Consider the following 26,655-nt stretch of genomic DNA (forward strand, 5'->3'; position numbering starts at 1 on the left):
CATTCCATGTCTACGTTGTATTCAGAGCTGGTCATGAAAAATAAAACCTTTTTCCTAGAAGTCAAAAGTGGGATTAATCAAGTATTAATCTAAACTGATGAGCCTTAATTAAAATTGCTGCAAATTTTATTATTTATATATGTGTGTAATTTTATTATTATATACACACGTGTGTGTGTATGAACACAGATAACTACATCTATAGCTATATCGATATCTGTATCACCAGCTTGGGAGCATTTACCATGTTTTCTGTTCAGAGCAATAGCTGTGGCCATTTTCCAACTTAATAACTGGGCAAGAGGAGTTGCACCACCCTCCTGGCAGTCCAGTTTCACAGAAGGTAAAGTTCCCACTCTAAGCAATGGTGCATTCAACAGTTAAGCAAAGTTAGATCACATTAGGTCTTGATTTGAAGCTCCCCTCACAGACTGAAGAATACAAACGAACAAAAATATGACTCTTACTATGAAAGAAACATAACTGACAGCATTTCTAGTGTTTTGACTATGTTTTGTAACTGTGTTTTTATGAAGCCAGGCATTTATTACTCCCAAGTTTCCATGAAAGCTGTGAATTCATTTTAATCTGGGAACTGTGTTTCAGGTACAAGGAAATATATGCTTGAGGTGAAAGAGCTGGCTGTGTCTGCAAACACCAGTGCTGTGGTGGGTTTAAGCCACTTTGGGGATTTCAGTCAAAAGCTGCTGAATACTTCTTCTGCATTGTCCCAAGTTAATGACACATTGAGGAAAACTAGTGAACTTATAACTGATTCATCCAAAGCTGGTAAGTTTGCTGCTTCACTGCTTTTTAGAAATGTCAGTGCTTGCAGAAGCAATACTAAAATTCAAGTTTAATAGGCATTAAATATGGGTCTGATGGGCTGAAAGTTTCTTCCTAATTCAATAAAAATGTGCTAACTTTTTAAAAGACCTCTTGATAAGTCACATGGAATACCCTTAAGTATGCATATTCCTTACTGATGTTTAAAATTGCTGAAAACGAAATGATCAGAAAGAGACCAACTTGGCTAAGTATTTAGCAATGAACAGTACATTTCTCTTTCAGCCTGCCTCAACAATTTATTTATGTTTTGGCAGCAATCACAGCTGAAAAACAAGTGAAAGAAGTCGAAGCACAAGCAAGTATTTTATTGGATAGGCTGAAACCTTTGAAAATGCTAGAGGAGAACCTCAACAGAAACCTGTCTGAAATTAAAGAGCTTATCAGCCAGGCCCGCAAGCAGGCAGCATCTGTAAGTTCTATCATCCCAGACTTAACTGGCTTCACTTTCACTTTTCACAGGGAAGTTCTTTGAGATAAAGAGCCTAAAACTTATTGTCGAAGTACCTGGTTGTTCCATGGTCTCACTGAAGTCCAAGAGCACTGACTGATGCTAAAAGTATACTGGCAAGGGCTGTTGGTACATTTTATAGTTTTAGCTTCAAGTTTCTTAATGCATTTGGGAGTTTGACAGAACAGAAAGGCAGTAATTTATTTACTATTTACTTTTGTTTCCTATAAAAATAATGAAATACAATATGCCGGAAAGCAATCACAGAGGTAATTTGGTGAGAAAGGGACAAGTAGGGGATGGTGCTGCCTTTCTTTTTAGGAGAAGATGTTAATTTTTAAGCTTGCTTTAGAGATTGATGTGGAGTGCCTCTATATAACATCAAGTATCTTTACAATTTTTTTTTAGAAAGTGTTGATTCTATCAATAAATTTACCATCTATGCCCTGCCATGTCCAAATCTTCTTTGCAAGAAGCTGCCATGCATCCAGAATACTTTAAGACAAATAATATACTTGGTTTTAAATCTCTGCTCCCCACCTTACAGACAGCAAAAGGGAATCAACTATACTATGGACCTCATTAAACTGTGAGGGGAATATGAAAATGACTTTGCACTCAGTAATTTTTGGTATGCCTTTGGCTTTAGTATAGGTATGTTATTGCAAGGTTTAGGAAGGTTTTGTTTTAAAAAATAAATGGCTTTCAGTTCTTTCTGCAGATCTCCTTAATTATATGGTTATTGCTTCTCTGTCGCAGTCTACTGAAGCTTAATGAATCCACTGCAGAAAAGAGGCAATAATATTTTCTGAAGTGTCATAAACCACAGAGGGTCCTGGCAAGGTGAAAAGAAGTATTAGCAAAATCCCCTTTTCCAATTTTGAGAGTTTGTTCTCTTGCTTTGTAAATTTTTACTAGTGGAGAGAAACTCTATATATCCTTGTCTATATGCATATGCACACCGGCGCTTTATGTGTTTAGCTGTTACAGGCATATTCAATGAAGTTGATGAAGTTAAGGCTTTTCTGTCGTTACAGTGGGTTTTCTGTCATTACGCTACCAAGCTCCTTGAAGCTTGGCTGCATTTAGCTTGAATCAATGTCCTACCAGTATACTAGACAGTGGTCAAAGGAGTTAGTGGTATGACAATAGAAATATGAACAGAAAAAATCTTCACTTAATCTTAAAAAAAATTAACTTGTAATACATTCCCAAATGTATTTTTTAAATAATCATGTAAACTGTGTTGTAAAACTTTGAAATAGCCAGAATTATTGTAGACTGTCTGCCTTTTGATTTTTTACAATTTTTTTTCTCTCAACATAGACTAAAAATTACGTTTTGTGTTTTTTGTTTTTTAAAGGTTTTGAATTTCTGTATTTTCTGGTATTATTACAGTGGCTTTTACTGATACATGGGCTTCTGACCCAAGATTTATTGTTATTTTCTGAGGTATTTGAATAGTTTACTGGCTTCAAATCTCCTAATTGAATGAGTGAATTATGATAGATTTAATTAATTTTTATTTGTGAATCTCTTTGTCAAGTGATACCTTTGCTGAGATCTAACCCGGGTAGCAATACTTAGATTGCATGAAAGTGTCTTGGAGAAAGGTTTGCATTTTTTGGTCAGAAGCTAAGTACATATTCCAGAAATATGTGCTGTGTACACTGAGACTTGTTTAGATTCCATTTCTTCCTTTCCCCCACCAGATTAAAGTTGCGGTATCAGCAGATAGAGATTGCATTCGTGCCTACCAACCCCAAATTTCATCTACAAATTACAACACCTTAACACTCAACGTGAAAACTGCTGAATCTACCTGGGTAGCAATGGAAAGGTAAGTTTCTGGTGTACATTTACTGAAGGTGATGGTAGTCAGATGTCTTAAATGACCATATATATGTTTTTTCCTACTTGACTTAAAACTAAGTATCAAAGTGAAGCCCCTTGCAGACAAACGTGTTCACTAGGGGAGGAAATATTTTTGTGCCTTAGATTATTCCAGAGATCTTCAAAGGCAGAGAATAAAACCACCTGATTCTTTAGCACTGCCCTCTTGGTTATGTCATGAAACTCTGCCTTCCTTTTCCCATGCTGTGCATTAACCTCATGGAGTGCATCACTTTATGTGATGCTTTCATATAGCATGCTGGAGTATATCAAGCAATTTGCCTGGTATCACAAAGTACTTGAATTTGGTCCTCATGAGCATGATGTATCCACCCACTTGAAAAGGAACATGATGGCTCACTGTCACATTGCCTTCCTCTTCCTTCCCTCTGTAATCACAGAGGGAATGTGAATAAATGCACAGCTATTAGCTCCTTGTGGCACGCTATCATATGATAGTACTTTTTCCACAGGCTGGTAGGTCACTTCACATACACTCAGAAGTGCATGTTTCTGTATATCTATATGTGTGTACATCACATGTTTTTATATATCTGCAAAGAAAACATTCACCTACTTGTATATAAGCTTGGGTTTTTTTGATTACATTAGAAGTAAAAATGAGTAAAAACTTACTGGAACTGATTTTGCTAAAAGTCAACTCCCAGCATATGAATCCTATATAGATTCATAGACGCATGAATCTGGAAACATCTCTCAATGTTACATGTTAAAATACACAGAACAGAAATTACATGTGCGATGCCATGTATTAGAATAAGTCCTGCTGTTTTTCAGACAGACTTCCTCGCGGTAGAGATGCGACGTGGTAAGGTAGCTCTTCTTTGGGATTTGGGCTCTGGATCAACAAGAGTGGAATACCCTGATTTTCAAATTGACAACAACAAATGGCACAGAATACATGCAACCAGGTAATTAAAATGAGAATGGCATGAATGTTAGATAGGAAGATTGATTTTTTTTTTTTTAAATGAGATGGCTGTACTGTAGAAACGTCCAGCTACTTAGTGAATGAACTTGGCATAAACAACACAAACCATCTTCTGAGTTTTCCAGTGACAAGTTTTTTCTTGTCCTTAAAAAGATGAGCCAATAGTATGTGTTGATTAAGCCTGATGATTTCTGAAACTATTAGTATTTGTACTTGGCAGGTTTGGAAAAACAGGTACGCTCAGGATAGAGGAAATGAACTCCAATCAGAAGCCGTCATCTAAATCTGCAACTTCTCCAGGGACAGCCAGCATACTGGATGTTAACAAATCAACCCTAATGTTTATTGGAGGACTTGGAGGGCAAATCAAGGTTAAATTATGAGATCAGCATTCTGTAAAATGTTTTTCTTATGTTTGAGATATACTTTTAACTTAGAAATAATTGCATTAATTGGTTAATTAATCAAGAAATGCCAGATACTCTGAGCATAAAGCAAAGATGCTCTAAGGATGTTCTAGTATGCTGAAGTTAATTTTCCTTGGAAATTTTTGCATTAGTGTTAATCAGGACAGGCTGTGTGTGCATACATGATGCATAGATAAGGCACAATTAGTTTGTGTTTTGTTTCCTTCTTCCATGGCTGCTTTTAGTTTGCTGTTGTTATGCATGCCATGAGGCATGTAAGTAGGTCAAGGACTTAGGTATTTTACTCTTTTACTTGCTGCAAAACGAATCTATAATGATTTAAATTATAATTGTTAATAGTTATGCTAAAACATGTTGTTCTTTTATTACAATTTATATCTAACAAAGTTAGAGTTCAAGGAAAACAACCAAGCAAAATTTGGCTGCATATTTTTCAGAGTACTTAACATTAATTGTATTCAGGAAGTATTTCCTGTCTTATAGAAATCGCCTGCTGTTAAGGTGACCCATTTTAAAGGGTGCTTGGGAGAGGCATCCCTGAATGGCAAATCTATTGGTCTTTGGAACTACATGGAAAGAGAGGGCAAGTGCAATGGCTGTTTTGGAAGGTATTTTGTCTCTCTCTCTCTCTTTTTTAAACAGATTTAGAGTAATTTACATTCTGTGTTAGACAAAAATAATGAACTCGGACAAATTGCAGTGTTTCATTGATCATTAACTTACAGTTCTGAACACACTAATCTGAATGTATCAGTGGTGTCAAATAATTTCATTATATGGAATTATATCATTTATTAATCACTTTTTCAGAGTAGTTCTATTGCTGTGGTGTATTTTGTGTGTTGAAAGTAGGGACTGCCAGTGAACCAAACTATTTTGGAATGTTTGCTTTCCAGTAATTGCCAGCGAGACCAATTTATTCTTTCATAGGATAAAAAACAGTGTAAAGCACTCTTATTAAAAAAAAAAATCCATAGCAAAACTGTAGCCACTGAGCTTGCTACTGTTCTTGTAATCATTATGAAAGGGGATTGCAGACTGTACTATTTTTGTGTTTAAGGAACTGAAAAGAAATATGCTTGACCATTTGCAGAATGTTTCATGTAGAAACAGCAGAGGGTGCTGCTTGATTGTATGAAGGATTTTTTTACAAGTAGTGAAAGACGCTAGTAGAACAGTTATTGCAAGTGCAATTATGCAAAGCATTTTGATATATGGACGACATGTTTTAAGTAAGAGAGTGTATGTTGTAACAATTATTTTTTCCCTTAAGAAATTGTTGTGTCTTTTTCATACATCAGGGAAGAAATTTTTTTTATCTTGTATACGTCATTCCCCATGGCTAAGTCATATATTGTGAATATATATGAATGTGGCCTTTAGCTGGAATCCTTCAGTTATTCATAACATCAAGATTCAAGTCTCTTTCCACATTTTGTAATCATACTGCCTGGGGGCTGCATCAACTGATATAACTTTTCTTATATTTTATATAAAAATGACTGGAAAAACACAAACCTTCAGTTAACATTTTTAACTCTCTTTTCTACTTCCATAGCCCACAGGATGAGGACACTTCATTCCATTTTGATGGCAGTGGATACTCACTTGTGGAGAAGGCACTCCGCTCAACAGTGACTCAGATAATAATATTTTTCAGTACCTTTTCACCTAATGGGCTGCTTCTGTATCTTGCTTCAAATGGCACTGTAAGGAAATAGATGAGATTCTTAAGGTGTCAAAAACTGTGTTTAAATCACTTGATGGTTTCTTCCTTTCTTCTTTGTTATTTTTCGGCTTACGTATATTAAAAAAATTATTATCTTTGCATAGATTATCACCTGTGATCAGCATCATAAGCCAAAGGAGTAAAAACAAGAACCCTAAAGAGAACTCTTTAGAGCGAATATGCACATATACTAAGGGCAAAATTAAACAATTAAAGAATTCTCCATAGTTTGTTTTAATTCTAGACTAAAATTAATGATTATTTAACTAAAGGCAAGAGAAGGAAACAGTAAGGACAACAAACTAGTTTTGCTCAGTTGGAGGAACCTTTGCAGCATGTAAAATCTTTTGGAACTGAGCTTGCAGAAGGACAGTATTATACTGAATAGACTTATTGAATTAAATCCAGAAGATTGGAGTTCAGTAAACTGAAATTAAAGAAAATTCCCTGCAACAGCGGTATAACCTAGACCCATCTCCAGACCTGCATTGTCATGTCATCCAGTTTACCGCATGCTTAGTTGGTGGTTTCCTTTTCCTGAAGGAGGACAAAACTTTGTTTAGATGCAGATTGTTTCAGAGTCACTGCATTATTCATTTCTTTGTTATGTACTCACTGCCTGAATACGTTGTACAACAATATCTGACTTAAGTTTTTGCAGTGCAGAGGGGGCACTTTTAATTCAATTGAGAAAGTATACTGTGTGAAGAAGCTCTTTGCTTCTAGCAGAAAGAACATTGTAGTGTCTGATCATTATGCTAACAATCAAATCGAATTACAGTCAAATTCATAAAAAAAAAGAAAATGTTACATTTGTTATTTAAACCTACCTCTGCTGAGTAATCAAGCCTGATGATTCATTTAAGAATAACAAAACAGAGACATCCTTGTGAGGTACATGTAACTTAATTTTGCTAAATATAGCAAAGATAAGTGTATTGGGCCTAACAAATAGTCTGAGTACAAGAGTTACCAAAGCTTTTTCACACAGTAGCTCAAACCTGCCAAGGATGCATCCTTTTGGAAGATTTTATTTTCAGGAATTTAATCTGTTGGTTGTTTGCACTTTTTTTTTTCCCCCCTCCTCTCAGAGAGATTTCTTGTCCCTTGAGCTTGTTGATGGCAAAGTGAGACTGACTGTTGATCTAGGTTCAGGACCACTTGCTCTTACAACAGAAAATCGTTACAACAATGGAACATGGTATAAAATTTCATTCAGTCGGAACAAGAAACAAGGTAGGCTATAGACTGAAAAAAACAGGCGTCTTCACATTTACAAATACAAATATCTAAGACAGCCACAGTGATCATCAGTGCAACCAAATCTGGTCACTTCCAATGCAGTTTCTTTAGCAGCCACACCTACGTTACTTTGCTTTTAGAAGGACAGCAGTGAAAACCTTGTGCTTGGTTTGGCACGTCTTATAAAGAGCAGGTAGTGCAGAAGCTGCCAGACAAATAGATAACAATAGTCTGTAAAGAGAAAGATCTTTGTCCAAGTCTGTGTATCAGGGATCATGTTTTCTCTTCTGTGTTTTAATAGTAGCTAGTACAATGGTATTTTGGGGCCTATGTTTTGGAAGTAATGCGTTACAAATAATATATGTTAATAGCTATAACATATTCTCAAATATATATTTACCTGTAGACTTGCCCAGATTTGGGTTTGGCATAGGAGAATGAATGAGATTAACAGAATAGCTGGAAGTGCAATAAATGGCTCACCTTAAAAAATAAGAAGATTGTCCATACATGTTTGAGTCAATGAATACATTTTCCTTTATTAGAGACAAGATTGCCAAAATGGAAGAATGTGTTATTGGTGTCCTTCTCCAGATCTTTACTCTCTTTTCTTTGCAGGAATTTTGTCAGTCATGGATGCATATAACCTTAATTATAAAGAAACCAAGCAAGGAGAATCTCCTGGGGTTGCCTCAGACCTGCACCGCTCTGATAAGGACCCAATCTTCATTGGTGGACTGCCAAGATTGAGGACTATGAGGTAAAGTGTCCTTTCACTTTTCCCTCTTTACTAAGACCCTTGTAAGTAGAGGGAAAGATTTTAACAAACTCTGCGATCTCCACTGAAATTAGTGAAAATCAGTGAAGTCTGAATTTTAGTTTATGGCCATAATATATCTAATATAATTCTGTATACCACTGAATTACCTGTCACTTGCCTTCAAATTCTAATACGGTGCTTTTCGCTGGTAGGTCTCACACTGCAGTTCAGATCAGAGACAAGCTTCTGTTTTTCCCCTCTGTGGGTGATTTCTACGACAGCAGCTGCCAGAGCAGCCGCCTGTTCTTTGTGTCAGACTGCAGCAAGCGTTCTGCACTGCTGCCTGGAACAATGCTCCTTTGATCTCTACCTGTCTGAGCCTTGTGTTTTCCAGCTGGCATTTATGGGCAAAACTGAACTTCAGCATAGAAGTTCTACTTCAGAAAGGAATTCTTGTAATTCAGTTTTGAAACTTGGAACAGAGGAGGAACAATTGTGAACAGGTCAACAAAACCGTTATGAATATATATTTTATAGAATTTCTCTAGTTTATACCTTTTGTATTACACATCTTTGCTGAAGTTATAAAGTCACATTTCTTCCAGTGGCTTCACTTTGAAAGGATAAACATGGTGAAAGAAAATCTAATTAAACTGTCTGCATGCTCTTGACAATAAGGTAAATTCCAGGACAATATTGGTCTCTGTGCAGTTATTGCAGAGGTGCAGATTTGTTAATCTTAGCTGGCAAAGGAGCCTGTAAGGGATTATGGCAGGACAGCCTTAGATTTCTCTGACTTAAACCTGGAACCAAATTAGGCATCCTTCAGACTTAAGAAATTAAAAAGAATTGCCAGGGAGTAGAAAGCTATAGTCACCCTCTCACATAAAAATCATTACATTTCAGCTAAAAATTCACCTTAAAGTTTTGGAAAATTACCTGGCCTGGTAACACAGCACTACACACTTGAATGTTTCCATTTGGGGACAATGTTATCTGACTCTTTAAGATCAGATTAATATTTGCTAAGAATAAAACCCAAATTACCATGTTTTCACTTACACTGGGCTGACTACACCCTTTAAAACAGATCTCTTACTGAAGAGAACTTAATCATTTCTCCCAGGAGATTCCATATACTACTCTTTGGAAAAAAAGCTTTGTTTTGTGTTTCAGGAAAGGTCTTAATAGTAGAATGTATGTGGGATGCATCAAGAATCTGGAAATATCCCGTTCAACCTTTGACTTGCTTAGAAATTCATATGGAGTAAGAAAAGGCTGTGTATTGGAGGTAGGAGACTTTTAGGTTTTGTGACCTGATGTTTATTGTTGTTGAACAATGAATAGTAATGTTTGTGAAAGAATATAGTGAGTTGAAATGGGTTTATCTTGAAAAATTCTAAGATAATCTAATCTGTACTTGAATTTTTTTTTTTTTTTTTTTTTTTGCTTACTGGGTGCTATGTAGGGACAAAGTCGGTAATTATTTCTCTTCCTTATAAAATAGCCTATTCGCAGTGTGAATATCTTGAATAATGGATATATTGAGTTGGTACCTAAGTCTTTAAGCCCAGAATCAGAACTGATGGCAACTTTTGCTACAAAGAACAGCAGTGGCATCATCCTTGCTGGACTCAGCAGGGGACTGGAAAAGCGACGACGTAGACAAGCACATTTGGCAAGTACTGAAAACAAAGTTTTGTTTTTTGTTTTGGTTTGGTTTTACCATTTTGATTTTGTAATATCAAGTCAGGTTTTTAATGACTGTAACTTGCAAAGAATGAGAAATAAAAAAATTGTTTGGCTCAGGAAGGCCCAAATGCAGAGGCTAGGTGGGGAACAGAGGTTGTAGCAGAGGAGAGGTGAAGGATCAGTTAGTAGAGACCTATTACAGTTACTAGGACCCAAAAATGCTTTTGCAACAAGGAGGGAAACTGCACATGAAATGCACACAGAATATTACTTTCAGCTTCTGCTAGTCAGAAGAAGTTATTGAAGGATTTGAGATGAACAGGTATCTCATATCTGGTGGACTGTTTTGGAGCTCCTGGAATCCAAGAATAAAGTCTTAGTAGGAATACCTGCCCCTTCTTATTTCCTTCCTCTAGAGAGAGGGGGAGTGTTGTAAAAAAAAAAAACTCCTGCATTTTACCTGAATTTTTAGCATGACCAGAGAAATTTCCATCTTTCATGTTTTCTGTTGGAAGGCTTTGCACTCTGAGAGGTACCACTACGTGCCTACCAGTCTTTGAGTTTCATTAAAAAGTTTGTTTACAACAAAATTGGAGATAAATTTTTCCGAAGTATGTTTTATTTAAACACTGAATGAGTGACAGGAAATTGAGTTATAGTTAAAAATTAATCTTCTGATTAAATCCACAGCCCTTCTTTTCCATCATGCTGATTGATGGTCATCTTATAGTGCATGTTAATGCTGGAGATAGAGCAAGTACTAGAAAAGTAATTCTTCAGTCTGCTAATGGAACATACAGTGATGGACAAGAGCACTCTGTCATCCTAATCCGGAATAAGAGGTACATGTGCCTGTGAACAGTACTACCTGTTTAATTACTGTATGCTGTTGTCAGTTCACTGCGCTCTCTGAGGAACTGCCTTTGCTAGCTCATTATATGGAATAATCAGGGCTGTGTTTTTCTGTTGTTAATGGAGGTGTTCTGATTTACATGGTAATTGTATACAGCATACAGCCACTGATGAAGCTGTAGTTAAAAGGTCTCAATCTTTAGACAGCTTGGGCCACGTGAGTAAAGTATGCTAAATAGTATAAGACAACAATACAGCTATCAAAATAAATTGGAAAGATACCTATAAAAATAATTTAGAAAGATATTTGACAAAACTCTACATGTTAAAAATTATCTAAAGAAGGTGATCTTCTAGTTTTAGGACATTTGAAAGGATTATCAAAGTGATACAATCTTTATTTCTTAGAACATGACATTTTTGAGGCTAAAAGGAATGCTTTTCATTTGAAAATGAATGTCTAAGGCCTTTGTTGAATGTTTTCCCGACTTTTATCTTTTTCAGGATCATAACTGTACAGGTGGATGAAAGTAACCCTGCAGAACTGAGGCTTGGTTCATCGGCAGAAATGAGCCCCTTGAATATTACCAACTTCTATGCTGGTGGCATTCCAGCAGGAGAGGGCATCTTAGGGCTAAAAATGGCTGGCTCTTTTCATGGCTGTATCAGCAATCTCATTTTTAACAAGGAGTAAGTCAGAGGGGTAACTGCCCTGTTTTGGAAAACTGTGTATAGTAGTTATTAATTGTAGTTTGTAATCTTTTTCATTACATTGTCCAATTTCCTGGTTTTTAACATAAGACAAGCATGGTACTGATGATCTGGGTATTATAACAGGCAGAAAACAGATATTAAGAGCTACATTTCCAAATAGAATTGAAAATATCTTTAATGTGTATAGAGTCACTGCACAAAATTCTCTACTACAGTTTCATCTGCATTCACAGACAGAATGGTTTTCCAAGAATATTGTCTATTAATATTGTTTTATGGACAGATTATTTGTCACTTCTCAATCTTTTTGTCCCAGCATGTCACTTCTTTCCCTTTCTCCTTTTACTAGTGTAAGAGCCTGTAAATTAGTCTCCTTGTGCTTGGGAAATGTAGGGATTTGGGATTTCATTTCTTCAAATGTGGGTTTTTTAAAAACACAGGCTTTTGTATTTCACCACTTCCATGAAGTATGAACATGTCGATATGGACAGCTGCTTTTTGTCAGAGAAGCCTAAACCAGCCATACAGCCAGAAGACATTGAGATTCAATCCGAACTTCAGACTTTACCAGTTCCCCTGAGGCCTCTTACAGATACAAAAAAAGTATGTATTACAGCAAAGCTCTGTTGCCTCTTCTAGGAAAGTGTTCAAAAGCAAGATGCATTTTAGCTTTGTGGAGAATTTTTGAAGTATGGGCTGTGTATATGTGCTTCTTCTATGGTATGGCATGGTTCAGTGAATGTGGATTTGAAATTATTATTTCTTATGGAAAAACTGTGATATAAACCTTTGTAGCAGCCTGTTGGCCTTTTGGAAGGGAAATCTAGTTGTGTTTATCATTGTTCAGGCAGCAACGCTAAAAAAGAGAAGAAAAAGTGGAGTGATAATCCCCCAGCAGAAGGACTTGACAGTAACTATAATCTTCAGTGTGTTCTTGCCAAAGCAGCTCTGTGCTGAGATTTGCATTAGCTGTGCAATTCAGCATTCACGTTTTCCTGGTCGTACACATGCAGTCACCGCTCTGTGTCAGAGAGGAGGCACAAACCATTCCAGAGATACACAGTGTCTCAATGCAGTTTGCTTGGCACCTGTTTCCTCTCACACAGTCCCTGTTCCCAAGAGAGAAGGCAGCATTACTTCTCTCCTTCTGCAGCTGCACATCTTTATAATGAAGTGTTTCCAAAGCATCCTGAAATAATTTTTCTGTGGCAACAGCAAGCAGGATTTTACACATTTCATACAACTGTGGCTATAAAAAGAAATAAGCTGTCCTTCTTAGAGCTAAAGTATAGCTTTGGCTCATACTCTGTTACTCAGCTCTCCATCCCCCAAATCATAACAAAAATGTGCATCCTCACTAAATGGGAAAATATTTCTACCAAGTCTGTAAGATTTTTGCACTGAAGTTGTACTCTGTCTTCCAGCTTTTGTTATCAAAAGGGCTATCAAGACAAATGGTGAATGAATGCTTCTCAAACTACAAACATTTTGTGTTTTCATGTGGCTCGGTTTTGCTCCTTACCAAGTTCTGCGTAGGCACATTGCCACTCAGCACTTGCTTGTTGGCACCTGATACTATTCTTCTTAATCAAGTCCTTTCATTAACAGGTAGTTTGTACAAAAGATGAGCTTCCTGATCATGTTCAAGGTGCCCATCAGTTTGGACTCGCCAAAGGCAGCCACCTGACACTGCTTTTCAATCAGTCTACTGTTAGGAAGAAGTGAGTATATCCTCAATCACACATACACGCAGTGTGTTGTCTTGTATTGAGCTGCAAGAAGTGCAATAATGGTTTTAATGAATGATCACTGCATTACGAGCCTTGAGCATAGTTCTTGCTTCAGGTTTCTCTGGGTTCCTCATGGAAGAAGGTATCACAACCACCACAGTGCAATTAATGTGTCTTTCTCAGGTTTGTGGTAATGAGTTTAACTCATGGTCAGAATTCTGCATTTTTTTTTCCCCCCCTCGGACTTAAGAGCCCCACTGTATCTTCTGTAAGTATTTTGATGTCTGTTTTCCACACACAGAGCTCAGCTGGTCCCTGCTCCTTTGACTGATGCAAATAACATTTCATCCTTTCCTCTGGATTTTCTGCAATTGCACCTTCCATGTCTGCTTCACTCCCCAGGTCACTGAAGGAGCTAAGACTACTGAGAAGACTCATTCTGCTGAGACTTAACATGTGGTAGCCACTCTGCCACTCTTACTTGTTTGAGAGGCTCCCAACAAGGTCCCCAAAACACAGCCTGCAAGCCACGTGCTCATGCTTCTTTCAACTCAGGAAGCCTCTGCAGGCATTGAGAAAAGAGTCTTTTTTGCTTCTAGCCCTTCTGTTGTAACTATTTAACATAAGGACATTGCAGAGGATCGATGCTATGTAGTCTGAACCTAGTGTGTCCATAATAAATGGCTCAATCAGCTGCTCTACCTTTCAAGCCTCCCTCTGTTCTCAGTCTGCCCATTATATCCCAGCAAGCCTGGCTAATTGTAATGGATGCCACCACAATATCCTGGAATTCGTTCTTTTCCTGGGGCAATAAGCAAGCTCGAAGCTGCAAACAGCTGAGCCTGTCCCTCTTAAAGTCCAGCTCACTCTTGTGTCAAGCACTTTTTCTGTCTCTGACAGGTACAGCAGTGATTTCTATTATGAAATACATTATAAGTCATGCTTTCTTAGAATCAATACAAATTCTACTTTTCTGGCCTTTATAATAATAAATTTTCTTTCATAATAATAAATTGGTTGAGGCTGTTCTCTGCCTCCAGAAAAGCTTTTTATCAATGCAGAAGAAATATCTTTCAGTAACACTGAATTTTTATTGTCTAGACTTTCTGTCCAGCTGAATCTCAGAACCTTTGCCTCCAGTGGCCTGATTTACTACATGGCTCACCAGAACCAGGTTGATTATGCAGCCCTACAGCTTCATGGGGGACAGCTCTATTTCTCATTTGATCTAGGCAAAGGAAAAGCAGTAGCTTTTCACCCTGCTGTTATCAGTGATGGAAAATGGCATACGGTAGGTAGTCACCAATCTTGTACTCCATTTTCTCTTCCCGGGAGTTACTGGGGTGATTTTTCCCTGCCTGCCTTGTACGCTTTCTGTGTTGCAGAGGCAAACAGGTTTTAACCCCATCATGAAACAATTCAGCTAACTTGTGTTTAAGTATAATTATTTGCCTTTAAAATTCTCATTAGTTATTTGATTCCAGCATCCAACTACTGTCAAGTGCCTCAGATTATTTAGAAATAAAATAGTTCACCAACTATGTCATAACGGTAATCTTCACCAGAGAAGAACCCAGCAGAGAGGTCTAGAAAGCCTGACTTTTTCCACAGTGAGCTTTCCATGCAGTATGTCACCAAAGACCTGCAACTGAGTGTGTGACAGGGTGAAAGATTTGTGGGTGCACAGTTTCTCCTTTTTCCCACTTATTACTTAATACCTGAGCATGTCATAGCAGCTAGTGCTAATAGGGAAGCACTCTCTTTCCTTTCCTTGGTTGATGCAACATGAGAAAGGTAGACATTTGGAATGAATGGACGCTGGAGGGGAAGGACTTGGCATACGGAGAGTTTGAGGAGAAATTATAGCTACAGCTTTCAGCTGTCATGTAGCATTCAGGGCGTTCTGTACCAGACTCTGTGTTGGCCTCTATTGGCCCAGTTCCTCTGAGCAACCCACCTGCTGCTGGCTCTGGCTTTCTTCATGAGAAATGACTGTGATGATGTCTGCTTGAGTTTTAAAAGTAACTGTGACCGTATTACTTTTTCTTAAGGCAGGTGAGCATGACAATATTCATCCTGCTAAGCTTCCCTTCCCTTGTCCTTATGTGAAGCCTTAACTCCAGAGAGTGGCTTCTGTGGGACAAAATGATTGATGACACAAAGCTGCCACCTCTCCTAGGTGCCTTGGGAATCAGCAAAGTGTTATTTTTACTTTTCATATATCAGCAGAAGAAAAAACAGCAAAAACTAACATAAAGAAAGAAAATGTGAACTTCTGTCAGAGAGATATCATAGTTAAGCTGTGCTGCCTACCTTGAAAGGACGATCACTCCAGGATTTACAGCTGCATGTTTAAAATTAAATATACTCACATAAAACTCATACTCACCGTATCCACTTGTTAAGAGGTGAACAGGTTCCATATGAGAACTGATCTGCCTTTACTACCCAGGACATAAAAACATGAGCTTGAACCTTTTTTTGGAGATTAAGACTGAGTCACACCATTTCACAGCTGGGGGTGATTATTGCAGTAGCTCTGCAATCGGTTCAAGCTAATACGCATTGCTGCTGAAAGAAGCACTTCTTTCCATTCTCTGCCATCTGCTCATATCACCCTGCTGTACCACTTTTATCCCCTTAGCAACCCAAATGTTTGTGAAACCTCGTGTTGAACCTGGTTGGGATTCTGAGTGGGACTAAAAGTAAGGAAGAATAAATGGCTAGCTGATGTCAAATAAAGTCCATCATCTGCATATGAGTAATTGCTTTAGTGCAAGGAAGGCATAGGGGCATGAATGAACAAGATGGACAGAACTGGAAAGCTTTTTTGTCATAGCAAATTCAGCACTGCCTATCATAAAATTATAGCGTAGGAGTGTGCCCTTCAGAGAGCTAAGGTGGCTCAGCTGGTGGGCAGCACAATAACTGCAGAAGACCAGCACAGTACTCCCCTCTTCAAACTCAGTGATGTACTCATATCCTAAGGCAATGAACTAGTGGTTTTAAATAATGATTGTTAAGATACTGAAAAACTTGGCAGGACAACATGCAATCATTGTGAGCCCTTGGGGAGGTAAGGAAGCAGTTTAGCTGCTCAGTTGCGTTCTGAAATGGCCTCAGCCTCACAGTGACTTTCAAGAGGATGCCTCAGTAAAATTGTCTTGCTTCTTTGACTAAATGATGACTAAGTAACTGATTCAGCTTACTGATTCATGTTTGCATGCTCTCATTTTTTCCAGATAAAGACGGAGTATGTTAAAAGAAAAGGTACAATCATTGTGGATGGACAGGAATTGGTAGCAGTCAGTGCTCTGGGAGATGGTAGCACTTTGGATGTGGAGGGGAAGCTCTATGTGGGAGGACTCCCATTAGACTACGTGCCGAAGAATCTTGGGAACGTAAGAAGATTTGGGGTGCTGGGGCGTCTCTGACATTTTGCAATACTAGAATGAGTGTATCGAACCCATCTAATTCAGTCTCTGGCAGGGGCAAAAAAGTACTTAGGGTAAGGAACAACATAGAAAGTAATGACCCTTTACCGGATAAATCTTTCCAGCTTTCTATGGCTTAGCAAGCCTAGCTAGAGCTTGTATCCTTGTGTTTTAGTAATAGCCCGTAACAAATTTTTTTCTATCAATCCCTGTGTTAAAAATGGATAAAGAATATAAATTACTGTGTTTCACAGTGTAAGATAAAAATATGACCTAGAATCTCAGACATTTTGGTACCTAAGTCCTATTGTATTCAAATAGGAATTAGCTGTCTTAAAATATCTCTGAAAGGGCTGGGTTTAGCTGTCTGAGATTAAAACATAATTTTTACATATGCTTTTGAGGGTAGGTTTTTGCCACCTTCCTCCTTGTGCAGCCCATTATCTCAGGGAGGATTCAGGTGATAACGACAATGTTTCTCAATTCCAGGGCATAGTTTCTTCATCCATGCTTTATAACTGGATAATGAGGCTAACAAATATTTTAATACTTTGAATCTGTAATTGCTGAAAATAGTAATAGTAATTCTAATGAATCTTTGCTGGATAGAACTCTGGTGATCTATACTTGCACAATGTCTTACAAAATCTTGATTTACTTGTTAATTTGCTGAAGTATGTTTAGAATGTCCAACTGTTGGAGGTATCCCTGCTCACATTCAGGCAAATACAATTCTTACTATATGTTATAGAGAGTGAATACTGTGTTTCTAAACAATATTTATTTTGGCATTACGTACCTTATATAAGTATATATAATACGTAGAAATGTAATAACATAAATATTTCAGATCCTGCTGGTTTTTATTCAGAGAATTTTTTATTTACAATAACACCAGGTGAATCACTAAGAGAGAATTGCAGCAGTTTGTGCTACACATTAATTCTTATATTTTAATATGTTTAGGTGACTCACAGTATTTCTGCCTGCATTGGTAGCATGACAATTAACAGCAAGCGACTGGACAACGAGAGCCCTGTCTCCATCTTTGCTGTGAATAAATGCTATGTAACAGTGCAGGAAGGTACTTTCTTTGATGGGAGTGGCTTTGCTGCTCTTGGTAAGTGTCATTAAATTAAAGCGGTGCCTTACTGAATTAATGAAAACGTACACTTTTTAGGTCTTGCTGGAACTGTGTGTAATTAATTGACCCTTCACACAAAGGGTGCCTCCCTGCATATGTATTTCTAGCTGAGTCCCTTTGTCCAAAAATGGACATTTCTGGAAAGGGCTATCTTCCACAAGTGAAAGAACTAATGATTCTAGCACTGGGAAAGAAATGAACTACCTTTTTCTTCAGCTAAGAATATCCATGCTCATTATGTTAAGTTAAGGTCTATTAAAGGGTACGGAGACAAAAGACATAGGGTACTCATGAAGTAATATGAAGGATTGCATTAGAATATGTGCTCTTTACCATTTCTTACAAATAAGATAGACTGTATTAAATCTAAATTAATGAAAGATAACTTGGGAATTTATTTTTTCCAGTATAAAATGTGGATTATGACTTTGGAAAACTTAAATTTCAGAGGTTCTACAAGGTCCTATTCTGGCAGAGTAATTAACAAGCTTTTTAGGCCTTCAGTGACAATGTATGTATTCTACTTTGTACTGTGGGTTAGAAGTCTTCTCTCAGAAGCTTATAACTTCTTTTCAGTCAGAGAAGGTTACAAAGTCCGATCTGATTTGAACATCACACTGGAGTTTCGTACGACAGCGGTGCATGGCATTCTGCTTGGGGTCAGCAGTGCTAAGGTTGATGCTATTGGACTGGAGATTGTAAATGGCAAGGTAGGCTGTCCTGTGCTGGCACACTCATTTCATGAGGCTTGCTTAAAACTGGGAGGCTAGAACTGTTGGGTAACACTAAATAGACACCAGTGAAATAGGAAGGAGGCAAAATGTCCAAATCAAATCCCCAAAGAACTAGTATGGGGCAGGCTTTCGGTCGCAAGGTTTCTCATCATCATCATATGATAAAATGTGAGATTAGCAGAAGTCACTGGAACTTTTTGCCTCTTTAATTAGTGTAATTTCTGTTAATCTGCAGCCACTGTGACCTCCTGTACTACATACCTTTTATGTTAGACCAAATATAGACCTTTTTTGTAGCTTAATGCTTTTTCCACCATAGAGCTGTGCTTGTCCTTGATAAACCTATTGCATGTACAAAGCACCCTGTTTTGTAATCCCTTCAATATTCATGAGCATTTAAGTCACTCTCTACTTCTACTGGACATCATGCTCCATAAACCTTTTAACAATCAATACATAGTTCTTCACTCATCTCCTGCATAAAAAATGTATACTTGATTGTTCTTAAGTATTTCCTTTTCTCAGGAATAGCTCATTTTTTATTCAAAACTTCCTAGCTAGAGACAGGGTTAAATATCATTGTTTCTGTGGGACATACTTTCTCAGTTAATATTTACATATTAATCCTCACCCCAGACTTGAGGAAATGTCTATTGCTTTGAGAAATAAATACATGCAATAAATCAATACATGTATTGGCAATGACAAATGCTTTCAGTCCATTCTCCTTCTCTTCAGTTAGATACAGTGGATATTCTTCAGATTTGAAGTCTCAGCTTCTGTGAGAAAATGATTTGTATTTGTAAGAAACATTGAAATACCAAATGAAGTATACCAAGCTAACCCAACAGACCATTGCATGGATAGATCTGAATCTTTTAGATTTTAAAGATACTTCGATAAGGACACACTCTATCCATCAAAGTAAAAATTAGCTTTGCATAATTACCAAACATTTATTAAAACAGAAATCTCTGCACCAGCATGATTGTGCTTTTTATCTAGGCAAATTAGTTCACGTATTCTTACTTTATATCTTTATTGGCATCTGGCTGTTTTTACAGGTCTTATTCCATGTCAACAATGGAGCTGGCAGAATAACAGCTACGTATGAACCAAGAGGCACAAATAGTTTGTGTGATGGAAAATGGCATAAGCTTCAAGCAAACAAAAGCAAACATAGCATTTCACTGATAATTGATGGGAATTTGGCTCAAACTGATAATCCCTACATCCAGTCAACATCTGCTGATACAAATAATCCCATTTATGTTGGAGGCTATCCGGGTAGGTACAATAATATTTCTCTTCCCTTCTCTCCGTCCTGCTCTCACTCTTTCTCATAAGAATGACTCTTAACACACGTGCTCTCTGCTTCCCCCACCTTCTCCCTTCCACCCCATTTCCCTTGCGTGCTATCTATCTCCCCCTCCATTCTCTGATTCATGAAGTTCATGATCGAGTTATAGTTACCATTTTCCACGTTGTTGCTGAGATCACGGCATATAAATATTTGTGCATACTGTCTTTGTGGAGGACTGCATTTAGCTGTTGAGTGTGTTGACAAGATCAGCTGAACTTGTATCACTTTCCTACAGAAACCTGCGCCTTAGTTTCTGAGGATTTCCTTCACATGGTTTGGCTTTCACGTTCTCTTTCAGACTTCACAACATCCCTGCCTGTATATGTTGAGGTGTGGTTCTCTTGCAGTCAAATTGATATTAAGGCTTTCCTTCATAATCATCTAAGTACGGTTTCTGTAGTGCTCTTCTCTGCTTTATTTTTGCTGGTGTTTCATGTCGAGGCTGTGCAGGCAGAAGCCAAGCTGCTGCAGATGAACATGTATTTCCCTAGTTCTGTGCAAATTCCCTTCTGAAGTAACTGTCTGTCAATCATACTACGATGGTAATATAAAAAGGTAGTAACACCAAAAATATATATAATTAATTTACTTTTCAATGAAGTTGTGCAACTCATTAGTTGATAATTTGAGCCAAGACAATGTATTCATTAAGAGGATTGAATATCGAACATCATGAGTTTGGCACTTCTGCAGGCATACTTTTTAATGAACACATCAGTACTGAGAGTGAGCAGGCTTCCTATGGTTTTGAATATCTTAACGCTTTTAAACATAGCATAAAATGCCAATATACATTTGTCTCCGAAGCAGCTGTTAGAGTTTATGAGTTTAGATATTTCCATTTGTGTGAAAACAGAGTGATGAGGTCGGAAGGGCAAACTCAGCTTTTAAATATTTGGAAAGCTTTAGGGATAATAGCTTGAAATGTTACAGAGCTTTCTGTTAGACAAGGTTTTTGTGCTTTATGAAAAATTAATTAATGCTAATTAACCAGATCTTGATTAATATTTGGTCTTCCTTCAATACCAAAGCGGCCTTATCGACATCTCGTGAAACTTTAAAAAAAAAAAAAAAATTGGTTGATGTGATACTAATTGTTCTTTCAGTGCTCCATCTGTAAAGATTATGGTTCACAAAGAAGAGTTATTCCTCAATTTAGTTGAAGGCTGCAGAAGTGGAATGAGTTGTTTCACAGGTTGTAAGGAAAAAAGAGTTGGACTCCCTACCAACCTCATGTTTTGGTTTGCCAATGGAGTCCATGACTCTGTACAAACTCAGCTGTTGCTTCATGTTCTGCCAGTTTCAATTTAAACTCGGAAGACACCTATGTAGTGTGGCTTTCTCCTCGGTTTTCCCCTCTTTTATACTCCCATTGTCTCCCGGGAAAAATTATTTCTGCAAACTCTGCGCAAGTTATCCCAGTGTATGGATTACACTTGAAGGCGGCAGTGGCTGTCTGTGGTGGGATGTCCCAGATCATCCAAACATGAATGGAACTCAGTGCTCCTCAGGTGCTGGTTTTATCTCTCATTTGTGAGGGAGAGGAAGCAGTTGAATAATAACCTGGATCTTCGTATTGTTTCAGTTCACTGGAAATAGATTCTACATATTTCACATTTGTTTTTCAGCTGATGTGAAGCAAAACTGCCTCACGAGCAAGAGCTCATTCCATGGCTGTTTGAGGAACCTCATGTTGACCAAGGGCCAACAGGCAGAATTGTTTGACTTCAGCAGAGCTTTTGACCTGCGTGGAGTCTTTCCTCATTCCTGCCCTGGGGCTGAGCACTGAACTGCAACAAAGCCTGTCTGGACTGAGAGGTTTTTTTGTTGATATGTTTTTCTTCATTCTCATTTCGTAATGAAAAGAAGAATTGGTGCAAGCCTGTATCTCTTTGCTTTTCTGGTTGTTTTCCAACTCAGGTCATTTACTTTATTTAGTCAGAAGTTCTACGTCTGCATTTTAACGAAAAGGTTTTAAACAACATATACCTCTACTACAATGTTAATGGCATTAATTGGGTAATTTTCTTTTGGGAATTTTTATTAATCAGTGTTTACAGTATGTTTTCTTTTGATTACTTGACAGTATTTCATTTTATTGTGTCTTGGTCATTTTATAAAAAAGTAATAACTTTGGATCACATAATAAAACTACAATAAACTGTGCATTATTTCATGTAGTTTAATTGTCCATACATTTCAGTTAGAAGAAAAAGAGCCAGAAGGCTGAGAAGTGAAAAGTGGATAGAGTCCAGCAGAGGGAGCAGGAGACTAAAGACATAATTTTGAAGGTCTCTGATTCAGAGTCTAATGAATAGAATTTTCTTATTTATACTTTATATGGTAGCTCCAACCCCTTTTACTTCTACCTTAATATCCAGTGCTTCTGACCCCCATTATAGCCACATTGTCTGGGAAGTTTATGTTCCTGTTTATGCTTTCATGTAACCAGCTGCAGGGCAAGCAGCAACTCCACAGCATGGAGACATATATGAAATGTTATGTTGGTGAAGAAACGATTTGGGTCTGGCTTGGGAACAGCTATGTATTTTGGCAGTGAGAACTAGTGCATCTGTCCTGGGAAAACAGTATTTCTTTCAGGACACAGGGAAGCACCTTTGGTGTCCTGCGATTCCTAATTTGCAGGCCAGTCAACAGTTCTCTCTTTACCTTTTCCTACTGTGCCTCCGTTTCTAAAACGAGGCTTCCAGTAGTTGCGCTTGAGCCAGATTTGGGGGACATGCACTCGATCTGACTCAAGTAAGCACATCCATTCATCAGCTGGCCATATCATCGAGCAGAGACAAACATGCTCATACTTCAAAATGCATCTGTAATAAATGTAGTTCTTTACATACAATAAATGTAGTTCTCACTTCCATCTCCTTTTTTCCTCTTTGAACTAGCAGTATTTCTGTTTGCTCCTTACAATTTTGTTTGGCTTTTACTGTGCGTTTTTACAATTCGTTCTAAAGTCAGTTTTGCTCTATGTATTTCATACTAGTTTAAAAAATACTGGCTCAAATGAAACCCCAAAGCAATTTGTCATTGATTTCAATGAGGCAGGATTCCAAGCAGTGTCATTATGTACCTTGCATCAAGGTAGTCCAAGAGAAGAGCTCCTGAAGCAAAGAACTGTTCTACTTCAGCAAGTATGGCAGATTGTGGTCCTTTGCAACAGAGTTGCTTTTAAGACAGATTCATCACTGCTTTTTGCAATTTCTGTCACCTGCTTTTATCCAAAAACCACATGTTTAGATTTAAAGAGCTTTCTTTGTTGGTATTGTTTTTATTTTTGACATGGATACAATACAATGGACACATTCTGCTATACAAATAGACTTACGTGTGGGTTTACTTCAACAAAACATAAAACATAATGAGGAGTGTAAGGGAAACGTACATACAAACATTTTGCTTTGATTAGTGGCATAGCATTATTTTCCAGAGAAGACCAGGAAAGCCATTGAAAAAAACTGAAACACAGTATGTTTGTATTTGTTACATATTAACCCCAAGATCTGATCTCATAAGGTTCACATTACAAGCAGTAATTGAGGCAACATGGTTTGGATAAAATTTCATCCATACCCTGCAATATGTCTTTTAATATATATTTTTTGATAATTTCTAAATCTTGCCCCTTAGAAGGAGAAATATTTTGTCAATTTAAAAGACTAGTGGAAAGATGAAATTAATAATAGAAAGCCTTGGAATATTAAACCTCTAAGCCAAAATGTTTTTCCTGGAAAATGCAGAGTGAGGTAGTTAATATTATACATAGACACTGACACATTTGCACACAGTCTAATGACATTAGCTGCATAAACAGGTTAGAGCATTCCAGTCTGTTTCCAATATCCATTTCTTGCAATACTCTCTCTGTTGATAGGCAAAATGCTGTCTTTGTAGAACCATGGAGTACATAAATGCTTGAGGCATCTTTGGAGTTTGCTGAGTAGGTTTCTCCCTGCTTGCTACTACTTTCTTATTAATAGCTTGCCACATATGTTGCTTTTTGTTAGGTGACAATCCTATCATAACTTGGTTTTGACTTCAACTGTTGTTAGGAGGAATGAAATTCCAGGTGCTGCCACCAGCATTTTGAAATGTAAGGCCTAAAGTTGAGACCTCATATTCAAAAAAGTCGTCGAGATTGTTCAGTTTGCCTGCTGCATATTAAATCAAGTTAGTGTACCACAACAACACAAAACAACTTAATGTGTAACAGTATTAACCACAGTACACATGGGTCATTAGGTCCATTTGTATCAAACAAGAATTTTGCCATTCTGTTTCAGAGACAGCAGGTATTTGGCCATGCTGTAGTCTGGGCACTGTATGTAGAATCTAGTTCATCTGCTAATATGCATGTCTTCTAAAGTTATAGGCAATTTTAGTATAAAACGAGTGTTCACAGGATGGATTTCATTACATCAGATTTGGCTTTCCTAAATTGCAAAGTAGTAAAAGGTGAAAGTCTTCCAAAACCCCCTTGTATCCTGTACGGAATATAGCGAGATCTCTTTCAGAAATAATTATGTTGAAGTTCTCATTTTAGGGTTCAGAACGTGCTGAGCAAGTTACAGTGCGAGCACATGGGTGGTCTGCACTTTCCTTTGCAGGGCCCTTGAGAACAGATTGAAGCAAGTGGGCAAGAGGAGGTTAATGTGTTTGTCTGAAAGTACTGTAGAAAGTTACTTCATTTGCTACGATATTTCATTTCAGATTCTTTAGTTAATGTTCAGGCTTTCTGTATAGTCATAAAAACTCTTTCTTTGGTTATAAATACAATGATGCTTAGCATTTATATGATGCTCTTCATATTCAAAGCACTTCCTTTAAAATTCCTTTGCCGAGTTTGTCCTTCCTAGATGGATGTTTGTAACTCCTGTTCTGCTCAGGGAATTGTTTAGCTGCATCCGAGAGCAGAACTGGATTCAACTAATTCTCATGTTACCTTTATAAGGAAAGTACTGGTTCTGTTTTACAGCTAAAAGAAAAGGGCGGCATAGTAGAAAGAGTTGTCCATTGCCACAGAGGGAACTAAAGGGAATCGGGAACAAACCACTTGACAAAACTTTTATGCTTAGTCCTATGAACAAACCACAGATCTACTATCCCTCATACACTTAAAATAAATAGTTGTCAAAGTAAGCAGCATATTTTATAATACAACTGTCGTGTTTTTTTTTTCCTGGCTGCAACTATACATCCATTAGTGTTAAGGAAAAAAAAAAAAAAGTTGTTAAAAAACTCACTGTTAAAGAAAATGAAAGGATAATGTTGCTAAATTTTATCATTTTTTAATCTCAAGAAGGTAAGAAAGACAGACGGGATCTGCACTCTCTAGACTTTATTGTTGCTGGTGAAATTACTGATTCAGTGTTGATTTCTTTCACTGAACGCTAACAATGAACATTAACTACTGGAGAACATGATTAACTTTGGACTAGAAGTAGGGTTTCTAGAATGTGCAAATTTTCATCCCACAGCTTCAGCAGAGCATTGCAAGTCCCAGGCTTTCTCTGAAGGACAGCGTATGTTATGTTCACCTGGAGGACTTGGTTTAGAATGCTTTTACATTGCTAACTAGTAAACAGAGCACCAGCTTCTGCCTCATCTGTATGACCAGATCAGGAACAAAACCCACTGCTCAGACTGTGGGTGAATTCATTGTGCAATATCGTCATCCAATGACAGAGACATTGCAGTGCAGTTGAAGATACTAGATCCCATTTTTTGCGTACAACAAAGATAGGGAAAAAAATACAGTTTTCCAGAGACTTGTGATTTCCCTACTCAACAAACACACCTTAGTTGTATAAAGTATAGCCCAAAACCAGAGGATTAAGTGAAGAATGATGTTCATCTTTGTGACTGGCTACAAACTAGACATACTGCCTTACATTTGCTATGCTGCATTCCCAGTGCACTTGTAGCCCACTTGTTCTCTTGTCAGCCTGTGTGTTTTCATAGATGGCGTGCCATCTGTAAAAGGAGCTGCAATTTACTATGTATTAGGAAACCCCTCAGCACAACTGGGCCTAGTTTGGCTACAGTTTTAAGGCCCTAATGTGTAAATGTTAAATAAGAGTATTAAGTCCCTCTTGCTCATTGGAAGCTCTTTTTCTTCTCCATGCTGTATTACACAAGATCTGGACAAAGATCTCTCTCCTCAATGCAGCTGAATAGTATAAAAATTGCTTACATATTAAATGTAAAATAAAAAGAATTAGGTTACAAATTAAGAAACGATAATATTTAACAAAAAAGGTGATGGCTGTAAGTGGCACCATTAACACGTATCTCGTATTATGGCATTACACAGACTTAAATCTGAGAGTATCAAGTAAAAGAGCGAGGCAGGGGAATATGCCCCTCTCACCTAGCATTTGCCTCCTGAAGCTTGTGTGTATGACAGGAGAAGGAAGGAGAAAATGGTTTGTGGCACTAAAATTGCACACAGTAATATGATCCAGACAGACAATTTTGGAAGACCGGTAGTAATATACACAGTGGTACATACATAAAGGAGTATAGCTGTCTATACAGTAGTTCTTCCTCCTGCCTCCCTCCCTCCTCCAGCATCACGTACTCATGAGGAGTGGCTGAGAGACATAAATATTGCAGTAATGCACACTGTACAGGTTTACTTTCAGCAGAAAGGTTTGATTTTGTCACACAGCTA

The 26,655-nt window shown here is 37.6% G+C and overlaps 1 protein-coding gene across 1 annotated transcript; it reads left to right on the top strand.

Moving 5' to 3' along the window:
* Positions 1 to 606: 606 nt before the first annotated feature.
* Positions 607 to 21,825, top strand: LOC104619433 (laminin subunit alpha-1-like; the record flags this gene model as incomplete). The annotated part of the gene is given in 22 exon segments (XM_010285314.1): positions 607 to 789; positions 1,104 to 1,258; positions 3,010 to 3,112; positions 3,115 to 3,137; positions 3,989 to 4,122; positions 4,363 to 4,513; positions 5,054 to 5,178; positions 6,129 to 6,279; positions 7,391 to 7,535; positions 8,160 to 8,301; positions 9,478 to 9,592; positions 9,809 to 9,979; positions 10,684 to 10,835; positions 11,350 to 11,535; positions 12,000 to 12,162; positions 13,168 to 13,280; positions 14,391 to 14,580; positions 16,532 to 16,690; positions 17,690 to 17,843; positions 18,444 to 18,577; positions 19,666 to 19,888; positions 21,593 to 21,825. Coding segments are annotated over 22 exon segments (3,233 nt in total), but the record flags the coding sequence as incomplete, so codon positions are not given.
* Between the last annotated feature and the right edge of the window lie 4,830 nt (positions 21,826 to 26,655).

The sequence above is a fragment of the Phaethon lepturus genome, unplaced genomic scaffold (assembly GCF_000687285.1).
Source record: "Phaethon lepturus isolate BGI_N335 unplaced genomic scaffold, ASM68728v1 scaffold4244, whole genome shotgun sequence".
Classification (NCBI taxonomy): Eukaryota; Metazoa; Chordata; class Aves; order Phaethontiformes; family Phaethontidae; genus Phaethon; species Phaethon lepturus.